At 47.8% G+C, this 21,640-nt stretch overlaps 1 protein-coding gene across 1 annotated transcript in view; it reads left to right on the top strand.

Annotated features, from left to right (window-relative positions):
* Positions 1-21,640, top strand: part of SGPP2 (sphingosine-1-phosphate phosphatase 2) — a 42,083-nt gene that overhangs the window by 12,981 nt on the left and 7,462 nt on the right. The window contains exons 2-4 of the mRNA XM_056359145.1: positions 1,438-1,596; positions 13,836-14,015; positions 16,558-16,647. Coding sequence (XP_056215120.1) covers positions 1,438-1,596; positions 13,836-14,015; positions 16,558-16,647 — 429 coding nt within the window. The remainder of the gene's footprint in view (positions 1-1,437; positions 1,597-13,835; positions 14,016-16,557; positions 16,648-21,640) is intronic.

Here is a 21,640-nt window from a genome sequence, read left to right as displayed (position 1 = left end):
TTGCATCTCTAGACTCCTTAGGCAATTTTTACTTTTCCTTACTAGTACGTAGGATGACTTTCTCTCTGCTAGATTAGTTACACAGTCAACTCCAAGCATAATAGTTTCCTTTTAGGAGAATTTTAGGAGCTTATGTCAAAGCTGTATCTTTAACTTAGTGTGGCTGTGCTGAAACCCTCATGATCTCAGCTCTCTTCTTTAGGAATTTCTTTCATCTCATGTTTACATAGCCAACTTTTCTTTTTGGGGAGGTGGAGAGAGACTAGATTGGCTCCCTTGCTCCTGCCCCCAAATCAAAAATCCTCTTTACATCATTCTCCTTTATTTTCTGAAGCATACAGGTGTTTATATAAAATGTGATTCACTTGCATATTGCTTCTGCTGACAGGGTGGGGGAGGCTTCTTAGTGGTGTCCTGGTCCCAAATGGCAGTGATAGCAGACAGCAGACCTTTCCACAAGTGGCCAAAGTCATGGCCTTAATAATACGTGCTGCTGCGTGGCTTCCCAGCTCTGGTGGGCTGGTGCACCATTATAGAAGAGAGAAAACAAGCATGTTGGGTAGAGTTCATCTAATGAAATCATCTGGCTGCCAAATCCAGAGAAAAGTGCAGTCAGTACCTTAATAAAATGAATAAAGTCCCAAACAGCGTCACCTGATACTTTTTGCAATACATATGCTGGTAATATTTAAAGAGACAACCTGGTGGTGGTTATTCAAAGATATTGGAGGGAAAATTTGGTGGTGACAGGGGCAGCTCTTCTCTCTGCCCACTTGCAGCCTTGTTTTCCCCCAGATCTGCTCATGCAGTTGCGATTGTGGAGCCAACTTGCATATAAGGGCTGCGGCATCTCCGTGCGGGGCGATCCCGTGAGCATCCCACCGAGGGGGAGCGCGGGGTCAGAAGCATGCAGAAGAGCCCAGTGTTGAGGGCAGTACAGGGGATGCTGTTGCCAGCAGCACCTGACGGCAAATTTCAGGGACTAGCAGGGTGAACTTTGCCTGCTATACTGATGCAAATTTTTAAATGAAATGTTTCAGTAACTGCAGTTTACTTTCTTCATCTCAAAACACATTTCCAATGAAAGTGATGGTGGCTCTCTATCTACAGATGTAGAAACTTCACAATTAATGCATTGGTGCCCTTTTATGAAATATACTTGATTTCCCTGGAGGAAAGACTGATCTGATCCTTGGAAAATCTTTGTCGATGTGACTGCTACCCTTAATTAGTTTGAATAGATTTCCAGTCTGCAGGAAATGTAGTTGAGCTATTGCTACAGCCTTCATTTTAGTATAAAAATTTAACTTCATTTCATGACACTTGTTCCAACAAATTATTTGGTTTAAGGGCTGGGAACTGTAACAGTTAAAATATCTTAAATGCTTGCTATAATAGCTAATTCACTAAAACTTTCTAAAATCTTTTCATTTCCAGGGTTGTACGCAGAAGTATATTGTGAAGAACTACTTCTACTACTACTTGTTCAAGTTTTCGGCTGCTTTGGGAGAAGAGATTTTTTATATCACTTTCCTTCCATTTATTTACTGGAACATTGACCACTCTGTGTCTAGGAGGATGATAATTATTTGGTCTGTAAGTATTTCTATGACTTATTTAAACATGTAGTTGTTAATTCTCTAACTGTAGTAAATGAATATTTAAGAATAAGAATTACCCTTCAAACAAACAAAAAAAGCCAAGATTATTTATGTGTAACTTGTGTGTTGAGGAAGCAGAGGCATTGGGATGCTGAGAGAGGAGGGAAGAGAGAGTAGGTGACTGTTCATCGCTGTTACATCTCAAACTGATGTTTTTTCAGCCCAATAACTGATTGAGCTGCTTTTGATAGGCTTTGCACAGAACAGCTGCGAAAACACTTCTTTCCTAATGTGTCATGGTGTTTTAAGGATAATTTTTCATCAGTTTGTGAAATCTTTCTCTTTTACCCCAATTTCTTTTGCATAACCTCTTCATACCATTCTGGCTTGGTTGAAATTAGTATAAACCTAAGAGAAAGGGGATGCGCAGGCTGCAGTGGAATAAACAGGGTGTTTCTGCAGTCACTTGAGGAGAAAAAAATAATCAAATTCTTTGTTGAAGACTTAAAAGCATTGGGTTTGGTTACTTTGAGAGCATTCTCAAATTAGCTGGCGTCAACATTGCTTTAGCCTTCACAAATGTGGTTTGGGGTACCCAGAGTAATGTGTTTCCATTCTGGCACTGAAAACCAGAAGATGACCAGGCACTTCAGTCTGGGAATGGCTCTTGTTTTGTTGCTGCCATTGCTTATCTTGGTATCAATCAGATCTTTTCTGCCGAAATAAGACCATTTTAGAACAAAGAAGGGAGGTAGGGAGCATCTTTGGCAGATGGCAAACCCTGGAGGTTTAGCTGTCAATCTACATTGATTTGAGAAATTGAAGCTGGGTAAAAAGACCTGGATGTGGTATCTAGCTTTGTTCCTTTACAGAGAAACTTCTCCTTGATTTTTTTGATCCTTGACCATTTTGATTAATAATATTCTGTCTTTTATCCAAATTATATGATGAGAAATAATAAAAGCAATCTGAATTGGGTCCTACATTTGAGATGCACCCAGCCTTGGACAGAAGGCATCAGTTGTTCTGTGCCAGTAACCCGAGTCAATACATTTTATAAAGAGAACATGAAAAATAACTTGCAGATGAAATTTAGAAGTAGGTGGACACTGTATAATTAGAGCTGGGTTTGGGCCAGGAGTACACCTACTTCTTCTGGAAACGTGCCACAGAAGATGATAATTGGTAGTCACTGCCTTCTGGGTTTGCATATTGCTCAAAAAAATGACTCTTCAGAGCTCCTTGCGTGCCTCTCTGCAGACTTGCCTTGCCTTTGCCTTGCAAGGAGTCCGCCTGAGTCCTGGCCAGGTTTAGGCTGGTTTAATTAGGGTGTTCAAGCATGTGATATTATGTTTACGAATGTTATTTTTCCTGTTACAGAGGGAGTTGTGGAGTTGTATTGTACACTGAAAAGGAGAAGCTGTTTTAAATACACAGGCTTGTGACAATCTGTAGTTTTAAAAACATTTTAATTATATGTGATTGTGAAATGGCTAAAAATGTCTATGCAGGCTATCTGTTACTGTTATGGGAAGCTCAGCTGAGTGGCTTGTTTGCTGGCAAGCAGGCTGTGAGCAGGAATGGGCCTTCATGGTGCTGTGAGCGGTGTCAGTCTGTTTTCGATGCCTTGGTCATGTACATGACAGCAGGATCGGCTTAGCTGCACGGGCGCTGCCAGGGTGTTCAGTGTGACAAAGCTGTGCTTTTAACTCGCTGGAAGGCTTTTGGCGACAGCACTGGAAGGATGCCTGGCTGGTGGCATGGTGGGGAGCGGCAGTGCGGGTCTGCAGGCTGTCTGCAATTCAAGGTTTTAAAGAAATGCTTCTGAAGGGATGATGATGTGGGGCTTAGAACAGCTGTGCTGGATAAAAGTAAAAATCCAGGTAGCCTGGTAGTCTCTGACAACTGCTGCTGGTAGAAGGCTAGGAAGGGCACGAAGGGGCGAGTGCAGCATCCAGGCACGGTCTGCAGAAGGCTCTTATCCAGCTGGGGAGAGGAGGTGGTATCAAGCCAACTGCTTGGGATGGGGAGAGGTTGTTAGTGAAGCTTTTCAGCAGGGAGAGAGATGATGGACCAGCAATGACCTTTTCGTGCACCTGGTGCAGAGCACGGGGGTATGTTGGGAGCACACGCTGGAGAAGCACGGTCTGCAGGGATGGCATGATGAAGGGGGTCAGACCACCCTACGGGAGAGGTGGGCTCACCCTCAGGCGCTGGAGAAACAGTAGTGCTGGCTGCGGTACTTCATTTTGTGGTCTTGGGGACTTAAACCTGTGAGTTTCTGCCTCAAGTTGGAAATGAGAGTCACTGTCCCAGAATGAATCGGGGCAGTTTCTTCCCTTAAAAATTAAAGCAGTATTAATGCTGTTTACAAGGCCTTCCTGCCGTCTTATCTGTAATAATTTATGCAGAGCCAGTCAACCACATTTGAGAGATAAATCTGAACTGGAGTGCGGCCAGGGATGATTAGGGAACAGGCTATTTTCTGAGCAGACTGAAAGCTTAGATAAGACCCTAACAAAATGAAGTCAGAGGGAGGATGGAGCTGGCTGTAAGCACCTGGGGAAGGAAGGAGCTTCTGAAAATAAAAGTACAGTTGCAAGAAGAAACATGCAGAAGGCAGGCATAAATAAGCCAAGTTGAAGCCAAAGGTTGTGAAATAGCTCTAGAATGGTGAAGGGCAGTAAGAAAAACTATGAAGAAAGTTTATTTCAGCAGTAGCAGAGGAGTAGACTTGGTGCCCTGGGACATTTTCTCCAGTTCTAGGTCCCCAAAACTGGCTACTTGTGCTTTTCTGTTTAGCTGGGTGGCTCTGGGAAACGCTGGCTGTCGTCACATCCAGATCCTTTAGAAACCTAAAGGAGCACATTATGCTTCCATGGTGCCTTTCCTCTGAAGATTCACAGTATATATGTAGGCTTTACCTTTCCCTTTACAGACAGGCAAGGGGAATAACTGCCTGACACCCCTGAGCAAGATGCTGGGTCAGTGCTGAAGGTACCCTCGTGTCTTTGCTTCCCTTCTCCAGCAATGTGAAGAAAACACTCTTGAATCTGCACAGACGAGACTTTGATGCCAGTGACTCTTGCTACTTCAGCCAGGCAGTGCAGAGATGAAAAATAACTTCACATAAACCAGCCCCCAAATGTACCTTAAATTTACTGCGCATCTCAGCTCGAGAGGTGAAAGCTCAGTTTGCTTTTTTTTATTCTCTGCACCCATTCAGGGTTGAAAGCTTTATTTTGGTGTGGAATTTCAGAGGTAAGGTAGAGACCTGGAAAAAAATAATTACAGTTTCTGCTTGCTATTCAGCCTGCTTGGAATTTTTTTTCTGGTTATTTTTTTTTTCAGGGTGCGTGGATCTTTTGACCCTATAAGACTTAAATTTATGCTATACAAATAAGAGCTGGCCAGCATGGACTCTGCGGGGGCGGGTGTGGAAGCTGTCGGTGTATGACGGCGATAAGCTGCTGACTCAGGTGGAGGCGGCATCTCCAGGGAAGGAGAGTTTGGGGGGCTGCCTGTGCCCTGTTGAGCTACTTGAGCGGCACTGGGTGCAGACATCTTCAGCACACCTGAGAAGGTCCTGGGTCTGGATCCATGGCAATTTAGTTTCCAGTCTTGCTTTTCAGAGGAACAGGTTTCCAAAGGCTGCTGGCATTTAGTTCCTTGGGAATGATGAGCTCTGAAGTCTGGCTCTCAGGGCAGCCAGGAGCTTAATAACCAGCAGGAATTTACCTGCAATCATCATGCCACTGGCATTACTGGGCAGTGGTTGAGTCACTGGATGCTGCTTTGAAAACTCACCTTGTTTTGAAAACTTTGGATTATTGATACTTGTTTGTTATTTTTTGTGCTTTTGCAACATTTCAGCAAAATATTTTTGTGCCTTTGCAACATTTCACAAAAACAAGCTTGGAACAGCTGATGAAACAGTCACTTAACACCCAAACTCTTTAAAGTGCCATATATTACACTGCATAAGAACATGTAAGACTCTATTCAGGCAGGCAACTAACTACAAAATGTCAGAATGCAAAAATAGACGGTCCATAAAAGAAAATGCTGTGCACAAGATAGTGTTGACTGAAAGAGAATTCTGTAGGTGCTGGTAGCTGTACTCTGCCCTTGAAGAAAACGTGCCAGTGAAGCTTGCACGGCTGAGGCCAACTGGGAGTAATTTGAGATGAAGTTTAAGTTGAAACCTTTCCTATTTCACTAGAACTACTAGGTGTAGCAGTTTCCCAGTTTTGGGTGTTAGATGATAAAACTAGAACAATGTGACAGTGGTTTTCCCTGTTACCAAGAGAATGGGCCCAAATTTCTTTTATTTAAACCCATCATAAGATAGTCAACTACCTTATAGTTTTTGTCCAAAGGCTTCTTTTGAAGACAGAGTGAGCATCCTGGGATGTCGGTTGGTTATGCTTCTGAAGGCACAAAGCTCTCTTACTCTGGTTTTGAGTTTCTGAAGGCTGACTTGAGACACCAAAAGTCCTCCCTCCTATATATATATTTTTCAAGAAGCTGCCTGTGCTGTCTCTTACCCCTTCCTGTCCCTTGCTGCCCCTTGCCATGACATGCATGCTGTGGTGCCGCTGGCTTGCTGCTGATATGGTCCTGCTCGTGGTGGGCTGGAGATCTGCCTCGTGTGATCCTGCTGACAGCATGGCTGGGACATCTCAAGTGTTTGAGCATCCCACCAGCTCAATGAGAGCTTGAATACCCCATTGCACCTGACCAAATCCTTGGCAAACGCGTACAGTTCCTGCACAGCTAGTGCAAGATTGATGTGTTTTCTGGAAAAAAATAGCCACACTGGAGATGGTGGATCCTGGAGTTTTCCTAGCCAGCCGCCCTCTCTTGTAAGGCACGTGTGCCTCAAGGAGGTGCCCAGCCTCACGGTTGCTGTTGGCATCTCTGCATGTGGAGAGCAGCTGAGTGGCTTGGGAAGGGGATGGGGAGCAGGATGCAATCAGAGGGTAGCTTGGGGTCCCCCAGGCTGCGGGTGCTGGGGCTCCTCTGCTCTGCAGGGCTTCCTCCACTTGAGCTGCTGCTGGGGTGAAAGGCCACCAGTGCTCTTCAGTGGCTTTCGTGGGTTTTTGTCCCGAAGCCAAACCTTAGTTCTTGGCACTGACTTGGGGGCAGGAGGAGTATCTTCACGAGAACGTGCTCTTCTTTGCCCTGCTCCTCTTTCACTGTGACCCAAGTGATGCTCAAGGGGCACAGCCACAGCTATTGTCTGTTGCAGTGTTTATCTACTTACTTAAGCCTTAGTTGGGGGATGCTGAGAATAGCAGCTGTGAACAGTGCAGACTGCATGCTTGCTTTAATTTCTGTATGGTGAATCAAAGTCACGCCTGCCTTGACAACCACAAATACAGTCTTTGCTTCTGCTTGACTAATCTTCTGCAAATGCCAGTTTATTAATAGTGCATCCTTATTTTGCTGCCGCCCCTCTTTCCAGTGTTGCCGATTTGCTTTGTCACTCCTGTCAGCACGCAGTGGTTATGATAAAAACAAAAGCAACATCATTTTCAAACTGTAAGTTTCCTTTCTGGAAAGACAACAAATACTATTGCAGGTTAGGATTTCTAGAGCCAGGTTGTAGAGTTTCTATTTTGGAGTCAAACCAGTAGATTCAAAGACAGGCTGCCACACGGCGAGCCTCGAGGAAGAAGTCACCAGTGCTATTTGACCCCGCGTCTTCTCTAGAATTTCATTTTGCCCTTTTAATAGATCAATAGCGCAGACAGGAGAGCTGCAAAATCAGAAGTTGAAAAGAAATATGTTCTGGTTCGCCTTTTGTTAGCTGCAATATTACAGAGTACAAAAAGAATAGCTCCTCCTGACCTTCGCGTGCCCGGGTGCCTCTGTCCCTGTGCAGGGGTGGTGGCAGCGGAGGCACAAGGAGAGCGTGCCACATGCAGCACACCTGCAGCACGAGGCCCGTTCCCTAAATCCTGCCAGGCTCAGGGTCTGGGCAGCTGCCATGGAAATGTTCCAAAGGGGAAATCGTGCCCCAAGGCACCGGTCCTGTGCCTCTGCGTAGCTGGCTTGGCTCTGTGTGTTTGTGTGCGTTCGTATGCGTCTGCACCGTGGTGGTAAATCTGCACACAGCGCTCTTGCTTCCTGCTGCAGGTGTGCTGCCCACAGGTGTGGCACGGGTAGTGAGGGAAAACCACGGAAAATGCCAGCAACACCTGCAGGTGAGCAAAACCCCTTCTGAGATCGCTGAAGCAGTAAGAGAGTTACGTGAACATTGAGGAGCCAGGTCACTTTATGGGACTCTGATGCTCACAGGAAGGGAACAGCCCCTCACCCCAGAGGGAACCCCTGTAGATATTGGAACAAATGAATTGGCACCCGGACCTATGTGGATGCCAAGGCCTCCAGCTGGATTCATCATTCTTCACTAAAGCGAAGTCTGTTAAAACACAGAGACAGATTTGCCTTGTTTACCCCAGTGCAAAGCCCCAGGTGAGGATGTACTTTTGGAGATGGACCATATATATGACTCAGAGGAAACCCTCAGGAAAAGGCTGCAGAGGTGGCTGTGCTGCTATAGCAACTGCTAATTGCGTTTGTGTAGTTAAATGTAATGTTGTTGACCCAAAGTGGCAATAAAGCTTTGCCTTTGCTTCACCTGATGCCTTGGCTGTAAGGGATTGTGGTTCCCCTCGTGTTGCCCAGGCCACCCCAGCAGTACTGGCAGGCACCAGCGTTTGGGGAAAGCCTTGTTTTTAAGTTGCTTACAGCATTACAGAAAAACCCTTTGACAGGGGAACAAGAAACAAGTCTTTACCCAAGTATTTTTTTTTTTTTTTAGTGCTTCTTGCATTTGTTGTGAGGATTTAATTCAGAAGACTTCACAGTCATCTTCATAGCGCTGGGAGAGCATGGATGTGCATGAGAGAAGAGCAGGCTTATATAAGGAAGTTCAGAAGATCCAAAATTTAGTTGTAGCGTTTGTGAGTGTGGGGTTAGGAAAATGTTTTTTAGTGTCAGGTTGGCTGCCTTGGCCCGCGTTTTCAGCTTGTGTGGTTGCCAGTGCGGGACCCCTGGACGGGACCGCAGCTTTGCCAGAGGCTGTGCCGCATCCCGTTCCCAGCACGACCGCAGCGTGCCGAGCTGATGCGATAGTGCCTGGCCATGCAGAAACTGTAGAGGCTGGTTCAACTCTGAACAGATTAGGGTAGCCATAGCCTAGATCCCAAGCGTTGCTCAGTAAGCCAGGCTTACTGCTTCACCGTGGAGCAGAATGAGACTGAGGTGATGTATTCCCTTGCAGTGCAGAGCAGGAGCCCTCAGGAGGAAGAGCCTGCCTCACACAGCCCTGGGCTCTGCTCTGCCTGCGGATGCAGCTCATGGATTCAGCCATGTAAATGAAACACCTGGTTTGTGTTTCACTGAGGCAGAGCCGTGGCAGGGGACACAGGAGCTGTGCAGCCTGCAGGGAGGAGCGGTGGGGGACAGACCTGCCACGATGGGCCGTGCCCGTGTGGCTTTGGGAGAAGGAGCTTGGGGGATGCGTTTTATTTCCCACATCTCCAGCTGGCGCTGCCATGTCACTGTCAAGTGACACTGCAAATATTAGGGAGCTGACGTAGCTTCCTGAGGGTCCCCACCATGGCAGTGGCATGTGAGCAGCGTTTCCCAGTGTGTGCGTGCACACACCTCCATACAGAAGGGAAGGTGGCGTTTCCCTGCATTATGCATATGCATGGTTGCTGCCAGTGACCCCTCCACTGCACCTCTGTTCCCATGCTGTGGTCCACCTTGCTTTTGCCATCATTTATTTATTAAGAGACTCACGTTGTGGCACTTGTCACAACTGTAGCTTGCAGGACTTGCAAATACAGAGGTAGAGCAGAGTCCCTTAGCCTCCCCAACAGCGTGCTTCGGTGGGGAGCTTCCATGGGGAGGTGCAGTTGGGGTCTTGGGACAAGGGCAGGCTCTACAGAACTGGCTGATGCCCAAGAGCATCGCTTTGCTTCTGCCCAGGTTTGGGCCCCACTCGTGGGTGTCCAGTGACCTAGGAAGGCTGCGGTGCTTCTCCCTTTCCCATCCTTGAAGCCCAGCTCCCCTCCCTCCCTGCCAGCCTGAGCAGCCCCCCTTGTTTGCCAACACATCTTTGTAACTTGAGTGTGAAGCGGTTAAATTCCATTTTGAAAGTTTGAGCAGTCTGAGGTACAGGGCAGTTGGAGCTGCTGCTGTCAGCTTTCAGACAAGGAAATTAGCCATGCTCATCCCATCGACTTTTGTGAAATCTCAGCTCAATTCCCGTGCATTCCAGCGTAGTTATCATCTCCAGCAAATTGAGTCCTACACAATCCATCACGCTTTCACTTTGTTGCTTCAGTAATGGAAAAGTCTCCAGGTTCAGACCAATTCCCCATGAAGAGACAGAGGTACTTATTAATGTGCAAATTAGAATTATTTATGCTGAAGATGTCTGCAAACTATTTTGCACCAGAACTGCAGAAAATTTGGTTGATCTATGTCAGTTGGACAGAGCGGAAGAGAGCCTGTGCTAGAAATAAACACAGAAGAAAAGCATTGCGAGCCATAACGTAGCACTCTAGGTGGGCAAAAATTGTCAGCAAAGGAAGGAGCAAACAGAACAACAGAGCCTGAAGAAATTATTTGCTTCAGGGTTTCTCTTCTTTGCCGTGCCTACAAGAGAGCAAATGGTGTCTGCTCGCTCAGTCTTCAAGGGTTCAGCTTTGGGCTTGGAGACCCTTTGGGTGGAAACGTACACAGGCAGGTAAAGACTTTTGGAATGGGTTTTATTTAAATCTAGGTCAGCGTGGTTTGAGCCTGGCCCCTTCTTGCCTGGTAGATCTCCCCAGCCCTTGCAGAGCAAGGGGAGCTGGGTGAAGCCCAGCGCTGGCGGCTCGAGGGATGGCCCAGCATAACCTGCAAGGCGACAGCGCCTGGTCCAGCCTTAGCCTGCCTCCCCTGTTCTCCTGTCCCAAACCATCGCGGGTGTCCTCTTCGGCGTCCTAGGGTGGGCTGGAAAGCACGGCAAAACTACGCAGTCCTGTGACCAACGCAATCCCGAGTTACTTGCTGGTCTGCACTTGGGCTAATTTTTGCCCATGCTAAATTTATTCCCAGGCCATCAAAGGCTTTTACGTAGCACAAACAGGTAACTTAAGCATAGGTGTGGCTTGGCTCTGTGTGGATCTTTAACCTGTCCCCCATGCTCAGCTCTTCATCTCCCTTCTCCTCCTTCCTAGTGCTTCAGTGGTTGCTGTTCACAAGGTTTATTACCGGGGTTTTCTCATCTGGTAGGCTGAAAAAAGCTGGTAACTGGCCAAAACTTGCAGGCTGCTTGCTTCCTCTCCTGGGACTGTTAAGGGAGTAAATTCAAAAAGGCAGAGAAAGGAGGTCAGGAAATAATGAGATGTGCCTTAAGAGAGAATATGCTGCTTGACCAGGGCAGATGCCACTCATCTTCTGAAGGTGGTAGGTAATTCAGATATATCCTGCAGTAAAATATAATGCTGTAACTATGTTTCTGCAAAACACTTGTCGAGCAGTGATGGCATCTGCGGTGGCCTTCTCTGTTTTTGGGGTGTGGTTTTGGTTTGGGTTTTTTTCCCTGTTCATGGCTGAGCTCTGGATGTCAGTGCCTGGCACGCTCACAGAGGTACTTGCTCTTTGTCGCCAGCTGTGTGATGCTCTCCAGCAGGACTGGCTGATGCTCTGGGCTGGGCACAGACGTGCAGGTCCCAGCTGGCGCTCTGCCAGCCCTGCTGTGTGCCACAGGGCTGTCCCCCGAGGAGGGCACCCCGCTGCCCACCGTGGGCAGCTCTGGCGGGGGCTCTGGGCTGCTGGCTTTTCTGTGCTGCGAGCCAAGGAGCCCGTGCGGAGCCTGGGCTGTCCTGTGCTCCTCCAGCTGCGTGTGGGCCCCACATGGGGAGGCCGGTGAACCAGTGCAACACCTTTGCTGGGGGGCTTTTAGCAATGGTGTGCTTGTCATTTTTTGCCCACTCAGGAAAGCCTGCCAGTTTGGCTAATGGGGGAGTGTTTTACTGTGCCCACAACTGCTGCTTCTGCCAAATAGTCCAGGACATTGTGCTTAAAAGCCATGTGCACAGCGCCTGGAGAAGCTAAAGGCAAAGTCTGGTGCTTAGTCTGAACGTGTTCTGGACTCATCTTCATGTTCTATGGAGGCTGTCTCACCTCTCATTACTCTACGTGTCTATATGATACATGTTTTTAAAAGGGTCAGAATTCAATCTGGAATGCTAGGAAGGAAGGTGTTGTGAGGATGCCTGGTGTTTTTGCTTACCCATACCACCTCCAGCATTCAGCCTGTTTTCCACCAGCAGAGAAGTCCTAGCATAGCCTTCATTTCAAAGATGACTCATTTCCCTTTCTGTAATACTCTTACGTACCAGTGCTAATAATACTGCTACAAGTGGAAGTCATTATTAGAGAGGACTGCTGATAAACTGGCTTGTCCTACCTTGCCTCTCAGATGGTATCACAAATGGCAGCCTCAATGTTTTATGTTCTGTCACAGAGAGTAATTTTGCTTTCAACCCTGGAATTTAATTAACTCCAAAGATGTGCCTGTATGCATTTGGAAACAGGTGCCATTAACGAAATAAACCCAGAGTGGTTTCTTTGAGACACTTGTTTCTTGACCCTTTCTCTACTGTGACCAGTGCGGGGCAGGGTGTTTGCTGACTGCCCTATGTCCCCTGTATCAGGGTGAAGGAGGAGCAGCAGGCGTGCCCCAGGTGGCACTGATAATAAGGCGGTAATTGATTCACGTGATGAGGGATAAAGGATGCAAAGGCACCCGCAGTCACTTTGCCAGGCTCTGATGCTGGCTGTAAGCCTAGCACTCCCCACGGCATGTGCTCTGCTGCAGAGAGGGGGAGGAAGGAACGTGACATTTTGGCTTTTTCCTGGTCCCGATTTGTGAATCCTGAATCCTGGCATTTTTCTTTTTAACACGAAGCCATTTTTAAATGGCTGGTGGGAGAGAGAGGGATGCAATGTGGCTGGTGACAAATGTGGCAGCGGATGATTGTGTTGCTGTTTTGGCATATGGCTAACACCAGCATGGGAAGGATGTTATTTTAGGACCCCTCCTTTGCTAGTGGAAGTGTGAGAAGCAGAACAGCAAGCCGTCTCGCGCAGCAACTGAGCTTTCATGGCAGACATCAGTTAACCTATTTTTTGTATTTAAAAAAAAAAAAGAAGAAAAATAGTTTGCTTTGTTTTGTAGAGCTTGATTTGCCCGTGTCTGGCTGCACTATCCAAAGGGAGGAGGGTGGCAATAGAAAGCAAATGTATTCTCCAGGAACAGCCTGGGTGACTTTTGTTCACGTCCTTGTCTACTGTGGATGCTGAGAGCCCGTTGCCTTTGGGCAGAGGGTGCTGGGGAGCAGAGGTTGTCATCACGGTGGGTGCCCTGGCTACTTCTGGGGGGGCTGCACCTCTCGGCGATGCCGGCTGGCTTTGCCTCATGCCTCTGCTTCCCTTTGCTACGGCTTGCAGTGACCTGAGAATGGGACATTTCCCCTAAAATCACTATGCTGCAGTGCTCGGTAGCTAATTAACAGGGCCCTTGCTTAAACCTCTCGTGTCCCAAGCAATGCACGACAGCCCAGCGTCGCTGGGGAGTCAGGCAGGAGAACTGGCGCTGCATGTCACCTGCCCAATTTTCTCACTGTTGCCTCCTCGAGGATGCCAGGTTATTATTTAATAACCATGCTGGTGGTGCGTCCCAGCGGGGCTCCTGCAGCACCTCCCACGGTGGCTGGGGTGGGAGCTGCCCTCACGGAGCTGCTGCGCGGAGCTGGGAGGGACGCGGCTGGGCAAGGCGGTGATTTGCAAGTGGTGGCAGAAAAATTTCTCTTGTAGCTGTTTGCTTTGCAGGAGAGGGGATGTAAGGGATGGGGAGGAAACTGAAACTTCTCTGGCGTGGGGTGGGAGCCAGCTGTCTGTCTCACGCTATCCTGTATTGCTGCATCTCATCAGTGAACTCTCCTTTTGGTCCCACTTGTGATCAGGTTACAACGTGGTGCAGTAAAACCGCTGTTTCCTTCACCGACTGGATAATGGAAACCCCTTTAATAATTCAGGGAATGAATTCTGCACTCGGGGTGGTGGATTTTGCAGGAAAAAGCGCAGAAATAGCAGTGGTTCTCGGGTGGTTGAGTGGGGATTGCCTGTGCTGACTGATAGCCCTGTGGCCTTTCTTCTCCCCAGATTGTGATGTACATAGGCCAGGTCTCCAAGGACATTCTGAAGTGGCCTCGGCCCCTCTCACCACCTGTTGTCAAGCTGGAAATGAGGACGAATGCGGAGTACGGGATGCCTTCCACCCACGCCATGGCAGCTACCGCCATTTCCTTCTCCTTTCTCATTGCGACCACAAACCAGTACAAGGTAGGGGGTACAAAAAGGTAAAATAAATAAATAAATAATAAAAAGAAAATCATGTGCCTACTTGCAGCAGGCTACAGAAAACTAGCAAATCCAAAGCTGTTGCTACTTCCAGAGGAGCTGTGTTTAGTTTCAAAGAGGTGTATTTTTCCCTGTGGTTACCCATAGCTGGCCGATAATAGATACAAGAAGAAATTTAGTGGAAATCTCCTTTCTTTAGTATAAGCCCTGCTTAGAGCCGTGGGCAGGGTGGTGTGGTGGGTTCCCTGGGTTTTCACATGCGGGGTGACCATGCAGGGAGCTGCCATGCTGCTGCAGAAGTTGCCCAGTGTCAGTGTTTTGTGCTTGCCCCGTGCCCACCAAGCCATCGCTGTACACCAGCAAATGCCAGCTCCCAGGGAAACCAAAGGAGCTCTGTGTTGCCTGTGTTTTGTATGATGCAGGAAAAGCATCCTTGGATATCCCCTGGCTCTAACCTGTGGTAGACTCGTAGCGCACAACGTGATTTGAAAGCTTGTTTGTCAGGGAAGTAACAGCAGTGTTGTGGCACTGGAGCTGTAGGCTGCTTGGGGAGATCTCATAATTATTTCCCCCAAACCTTCAGCCTTTGATCTTCCTAAAAGGTTTATTTTCCGGAAACTCTTTTCTCCATGGCAGTTTTCCATTCATTTTATGAATCCAAATAGGGGTTTCCTGCACTCTATCCATAATAACCTCCTGGCTGCGTTGCATTTAAGTGTGTTTCTCAGCCTTCTCAGATGTATTTCAAAGATAAGCTGATGTAGCCAAGAGGGCTCGCAGTATGGCCAGGGGGGTCTTGCCATTGCAGTGTCCCCAGGTGTCCTCCCTATGGTGCTGGCGTGTGTGCAGGGACAAAAGCTGGCCACCCGTTTGGTGAAAGGTGCTGTGTCCTGGGGCTGTAACTCATGGAGCCAGAGATCTCTGAATTACACCAGGATCCCTGAATTAATTTAACTTCCAGACTCACCCGGTCCCAGCCATGAAGCAGCGTGCTCTGCCGCTGCCTACAGCGCGGGGATGAGTGAGCAGGTCGGTGGTACCCAAAGCTGTGCTGCCAGCCTCCTGCTCCCTGGTAATTGTATGTGAACTGGTTGGAGCAGCTTGGCAGATGGGGAGGAGGAGCCATAACGTGGGATATTTGTCAGCCCTGGAAGGCCAAATCCATCCCATGTCTCAGAGCTGCCAAAAAGAGCCGGTCAGCAGCACTTTGTCTTCCTCCTCCATGGATAAGCTACCAGTGGATAAGCTCAGCTCTTCACATGCTGTCTTGTACTTCTTAGAAATTGCCATGAAACAATAAAGCTGCTGTAAAATAATTAAATGATTTAATTGCCTCTATTAAGAAGGAAAAATCTACCAGTGCATTATGCTGCTATCTTCTCAAGCTGCCCTTGTCATCAATTACTGATCTGGACTAGCTCCCAGGCTGCCTGCTGAGGGACAAATAAAGTGGGCGTAAATCCTCTGAAGGCTTAGAGAAGTGAGGAAGAAATAGCGTTTTATGAACTGGGAGTGACATCTGCAGCTGGGTCTGAGCTCTGTATTCCGGGGGCTAGATTACGCCCGAGGGGAAAGGGTCAGAAGCAAGTTGTTATGCTTAAAATTTCCACAGAAGCATTTTTGCTTTGACCTGTGGCCACCCTGGTCAGTTGTCAGCTTTCAGCAGTAGATGGAGACTTTATGTCAAATTGGGGGAATTAATTTCCTTTATTTATATTTTGGGTTGGTTTCCTTTTTTTTCCCGAAAAATCTCCTTTACAGACTGAAAGGAGCCTGCCAGCCCACTGGGTTTCAGGGTTTGAATGAGTGGATTAAGGGCTGTATGTTAAGCTTATTCTTCAGCAAAAGTTGGGGCTTTTTTTCTCTTTTTAAAATGTTGGTTTATTTCAACACTTCCTTCCATGTTTGTAGGAAACTCAGAGAGGGAATTGTGCAAAACTGGCTTCGTAAGAAGACAATTAAACCTTAGGTGTCACAGGGAAGAGTGGTCCTGACTGCTCTAATAGCTGGATTGCGGTTTCAGCTCAGACATTGATTTTCCCCTCCCAGCCCACTGCTCCAGGACTATCGATCACGCTTCTGGTCAGGCTCTGTGGCTATCGCGTTCCCCTCAGGTGATCTGAGGCTGCAGTTCAGCCTCAGGCATTGCTTGTATGACATGCTGTGCTTTTTTCCTTAAGGTCTTTAGCACTAACATGGATTTTGCAGGTAGATATTGCAGGGAAGAACTCTGCAGATGCCATCTATTCTCCAGGCTTTTTCCACACTAAGACTAGACCTTTGCAAAAGTGGCACCGCAGATGAGACAACCTCCCAGCAGGATTGCATGTTGGCCAGCGTGAGGTCTCCTCTGGGGTTATGTTAATCTCTTTGGGAAAGTACAACTTGGGAGCCACTTCCCAACATGAGACCCTTACATCAGTCTGGCTGCTTGGGTGTTTTATTTCAGCTATATAGTGATGTTAAAATGGATAATGGTGTAATGGGGAGGTTTTTGGTTTTGTTTTGTTTTTCCTTTTTGCAGTATCCATTCGAACTAGGCCTGGTAGCAGCATTTGTGTTTTCGACGCTGGTGTGCCTCAGCAGGCTCTACACGGGGATGCACACAGTCCTGGTAAGGATGCTCTGCGCCGCCGCGTGCTGGTCGTGCCTCTAGCTCTGCTTCCCCACAGCGATGCCCATCTCCCACTTCCCAAGCAATGTACATTCTGCCTTGGCCATGCCACTGCAGGAACATACGAGTTGTGCCACGAAGTTCCAGGCTGTGCATTCAAAGGCAGCTGTGGCGAAACCCTGGGGCTATTGCTATTTGAGTCTGCAGGGGAATTATTTATACCATGAGGGAAGCAGTGGTGCAGGTGAGTTGAGGAGCCTGGTGAGGTTGGTGTGACATCTGAATTGGAGTTTCTCTATTTTGAAATTTTAATTGTGAGGGAATGCACTTGGGCAACTGACAGTGCTCCTTAGCTAAGCCCTTTGTGCAATAGTATCACTGTTGTCAGCGAGAAATATCCTGGGCTGGTTTAGCTTGGGAGTGTCAGGGAAGGAATAGCAGGTCGGTGAGTCACACCAGCGGCCAGCGGCAAGCAGAGGAGAGGGTCAAACATGAAAAGTGAGCTGTCCTTGGGGGACCGGGGGACAGCGTGTCTCCCGTTACCATACAGGCATGTGGCGTTTAGAAAAATACCATGACAAGCTTCTCGTTTTCAGCTGGAAGAAAATTCATTCCTAAAGGACTGAGATGCACAAGTACTTTGTTCGAAAATAATAAAAAAATATCTGTGGCTGTATATGACAGATTTTTGGGGCTCAGTTGTTTCGAGTTGTCAGTCCTGCTTTAAGAACAGATTTCGGTGTGACTTTGGCTACAGTGTAGCTGGTTCCTTTCTGAGGAGGGGAAGCATTACTGATGTGTCACATCCAGCGGTCAGAGGGGTGGTCCAGCTTCCCAAGCACGGACAGAAGCTCCTGGCTACTTCCCTGCAGGAGGCTGATATGTGCTGTTGGTTGGTTGCATATGCATCAATAATGGCATTTTTTTACTAATAACTATGTTTGTAGTAAGGAGACTTGACAACTGTAAGAAAGGGAGCCCTTATAAGATCAAGGTTTTCTATAAAATATAGCTTGACCTTCCCTTCCAGGCCTAGTGGATCAAAATAATATCTTAAATCAAAGATGGAGGCACCCTTTCTTGGCTATTGACCTTAAGTCAATCAGTAAAAATTCTTCGCATACTTCCCATGCTGGTCCATCTTAATGAAAGACTCCTCTAAATTTAGATGGATTTTAGGGTAAAGAAGAAAAAGTCCTTTGTGTCTTTGACATGCTAAAAAAGGGCTTTAAAATAAATAATTAATTAAAAAAGCTCTTTAGTTGAAGTGTGAGGAATGCTGCCTTTCAAAAGGGTAAATGCACTGCGCTGGGGTCCCCATCCTGTGAGGCGCCTAGTGGTCACAGCTGCCCAGATGCGACCCCCCTCTGCGGCTGCATCCCACCACAGGTTCTGGCAGTGACAGGTTCCTTTGGGGAAGAAGTGCAGTTTAGAGCCGTTTCCCACACGTCGAGGGATGCTCCCACCCTGGCCGGTCTGAGGTGCCGGGCCAGGAGGCACAGCAGCCGCTCAGCCAAGCTGCCAGCTGAAACAGGCTCTGTCTAATGGATTTTTAACTGAGATCCTAACAGAAAACGAACGCTGACAGGATATAATTATGTATTAAGTGATCAAAATATTTTAGTAAAGCAAATGAATGGGTCTGAATATACCCACTGACTTAGTGAAAGTGAATTTTTCCCGTTTGAGGAACCAGAGGAGGACTGGTGAGGAGGTTGCACTGTGCTTTGCGAAGCTGTAGCTGAAGCTCCGGTGCGGGGGCTCATCTTCGGGAGTCCCAGCTCTGCAAATCAGTCTGTATCTCAGCATTGCTGGCGTTGCTTTTGGATCAGGAGTGGCCTCAAAAATCACAGTCGTGCCGGTAGAAGAGACGTTACCAATAAAGACCTTCTGGAGAGGCAGTATGCTGGTATGAGAGCTGTCTGCATCATTATGGCTGTATCGGAATGAATACTATGCTTAGGGAAAAGGGAATAAACACCCGTTGCCTGGGCTGTTACCAGGAGAGCATCACCCGGGTAGGGGGTGGGGTGGAAGCAATGCACTTGTGCTGCTGAGAGATAATTTAATTACAACAACCCACATTCACCACCTTGACATGAGAATATCCCATGTGCGTGGAGAAGCAGGGGAAAGGCAGGGCCCTTCCTTCTAGGTCTTAAATGATGGAGCCTGAGGAGCTGGTGAAGAGGGAATCTGGAGTTACCTGGAAAGGGCAAAGCAAACATTTGGACATGTTTTGAGGCAGTGAATCTGTGACTTTGTAGGGGTTGTTTTTAAGGAACAAAAAGCAATTGGAGACAATAGGACTGGGGGTTTTTTTTGTTGTTGTTGTTTGTCTTTTTCCCCAGAGAACTGTATTTTAGAAAATATCCTTTTACTCTCCATCTTAAAACCTTGGCCCCGGTGTTGATCCCTGCCTCGGTGAGGTGAATGGGTTTTCCTGTCTCACTGCTGCTGGAGCATGCCTGAGTCATCTTGTGTTTGAAATGATGAGCAATGGTGTTTGTGTGAGTGCACGGTATTCCTGAAAGATGCGAGCAAGATCATTACAAATCATACTGGGAAGAACTTCATCAGCCGAGGGCAGCCCCCAAGGCGGCAGGAGGAGGGGAAGCTTTTCACCTTTTTCTAACCTTTCAGAGCCAGCAGCAGGAATTTCTTCATGCACCGAGCTGATGGGTTTGGCATTGCTGTGGCAGCGGAGCCGGGTCCCCTCCTGGCTACAGTGCACGCTCCCCTGTCACCGGCCATCGGTGGGGGCTCGGGGTCAGCCAGTCACTCCAGAGATGCAGCTGATGCCACGGCAGCCTTACCGGTGGTACGGCAGCTTCCCCTTTCCTTGCCCTCAGTTAAAAGCCATAATGCCCCATGCTGGCCAGTGTGGTGTGTAGGGTACCAGGAGTCGTCAGAAGGTCACCTTTTAGGACCAAAAAGAAACCTGAAAGTTGTTTCTGTAAACAAATCAAATTGTTTTTTTTTCCTTGAGATGTACCGATGATGCAGTGTTGATGCATTTGTTGCCGATGACAGCAGCCTCAGGAGGTGACACGCTGCACCCCCCTACCTGGCTGCTTAGCGCTGTGGTACCTCAGGGTTTTTAACACCACCATTAATCCTGAAATTATCTTAAATATTTTAGAACTGATAAACAAACAAGGTACTGGCATCACTTTCCAGTAGCAGTACATTCCTTGTGGGATGAAACAGGGCAACCTTTAGGAGTGGAAAGCAAGTAAGATATTTCTGTTTAGGAAAGTGAGTAGCATCTCACACTAAGTGAAGGTGTGAAGGGAGTTCAGGCGGTAAGTGACGATATACAGGACAGAATAGGAAAAGTGTTATTTTTGCTTTGATTGGCAATGTCAGGGAAGGTGCTTGAGTGCCACCATGTTCAGGGTGATGGTTTGATATTCTGGGGGCATTTTGTGAGTGCTTGCAATTCCAACCATAGTTTTGATGGGGAGAGCATAGGAGGGTCTTGCCTTCAGAAAGCTTTTGCAATACTAAAACAAACCGTGTTCTAAGACCTGGCGAAACCACAAAACCAGCCCAGCACAAGAACAGCAGCAGCAATGCCGGTACCCATGGACCGTGCCACTGCCGTGCTGCCTGGGGGATGGGCAGAAGGTGTTTTGAAGCGCCGCAGTCCTGCATCCCAGGCAGCACATCCAACTGGACATTCACTTCAGCTGTTTTTCTTTATGTACCTGTAGCATCAGCAAATAACTCGAACAACTTGGAGCGTTAGAAACCTGGTACTGGCCTGTTTTTAGGTAGCAAAGCAGAACGGCATTGCTGCAGTTCAGGTCGCCAGGAGCCAGGCCCCTTCCTGGAGCCCGGGCAGGTGCTCTGTGCTGTGGGAGAGGTGGGGGGCTCTGTGTGCGAGCCGGCCAAGCTGCATGGCAGCGGGCGGGCTTTGGGGAAGGATGGAGGACTTGTCTGTGCTGAGGGAGCTGGAGCGTCCTAGCAGGGAAACAAGGTTTTCACCTTTGCCGGTAGTACTGCACCTTGAGCAAAATTCGTGCCTGCCCTCATTTAAAAATTCCTTTATAATTGTGGGTTTGGCAAGAGGCTAATCTGTTTACCCAGGCAGACGGACAAGAATGTGCTTCCTGGGAGTGCTAACAGCCGCTCCACCGCCGGGAAAAACTAAGGTCCCGCTCCGGGGTGCACAGTGGGCAGACTCCAGGAAAAGCAGTTTTTCTCACGGAAATCAGCGCCATCCCTCCTCATCCCATCTTCTCCTTAGTTTTACAGGTGAAGGGGGAAAATCATTAATTCTGCACAGCTAAATATCTTCATAAGGTGTTGATCTTGGACTCAACTGCCTTCTCTGGGTGTTCACAAAACCAAGCCTCTGCCCACGCATACTGGAACCGAAGGGAGCCACTGCTGATGGCCGTGGCTGGGGATGTCCTGCACCCTCCAGCAGCTTCTCGTAAGAAGTCTCCAAAACGGGAAGCCTATCAGTTGGTGGATAGAGGGAAAACCAGAATAAACCACCGGTCTCTCGATGACTTTGATCAGTTAAAAAGTTTTGAGCGTGCACCCCCAGTAGTTGTAAATATACTTCTGAATTATATACATATACTGCTGTACTGATACGTACGTTATAAAACACACAGAAATATAAATTTAAGAAGGATGAGATAAGGATGAAATAAGCACTACTTTAAAAATGTATGTATATGTTTTATTTTACTTATTAGTGGTGCAAAAAGTATTTTTTTCCTACAGCCCAACGGGTTGCCCTGTGCACCCACCCAGTTTGGAGACCACTGGCGTAAGCCACTGGTGGGAGAAGAGCTGGTTATCTGGGTCCTGCTTGAAAGCTGCAGGAGCTGTGCTCCTGCGCTGGGGCTGTATGAGAGGACAGCAAAACTCAGAAAACTTTAATCGGGTCTGTAAACAGAGGCTGGCTGCACCCCGCCCAGGAACTGCTGGAGTCAGCTGGGCAGAGCTGAGCAAAGCCTTTGTTAGGGGAATATTA

This window comes from Falco biarmicus, chromosome 13 (assembly GCF_023638135.1).
Source record: "Falco biarmicus isolate bFalBia1 chromosome 13, bFalBia1.pri, whole genome shotgun sequence".
NCBI classification, from domain to species: Eukaryota; Metazoa; Chordata; class Aves; order Falconiformes; family Falconidae; genus Falco; species Falco biarmicus.
This window is presented reverse-complemented; position numbering and strand designations above follow the sequence as displayed.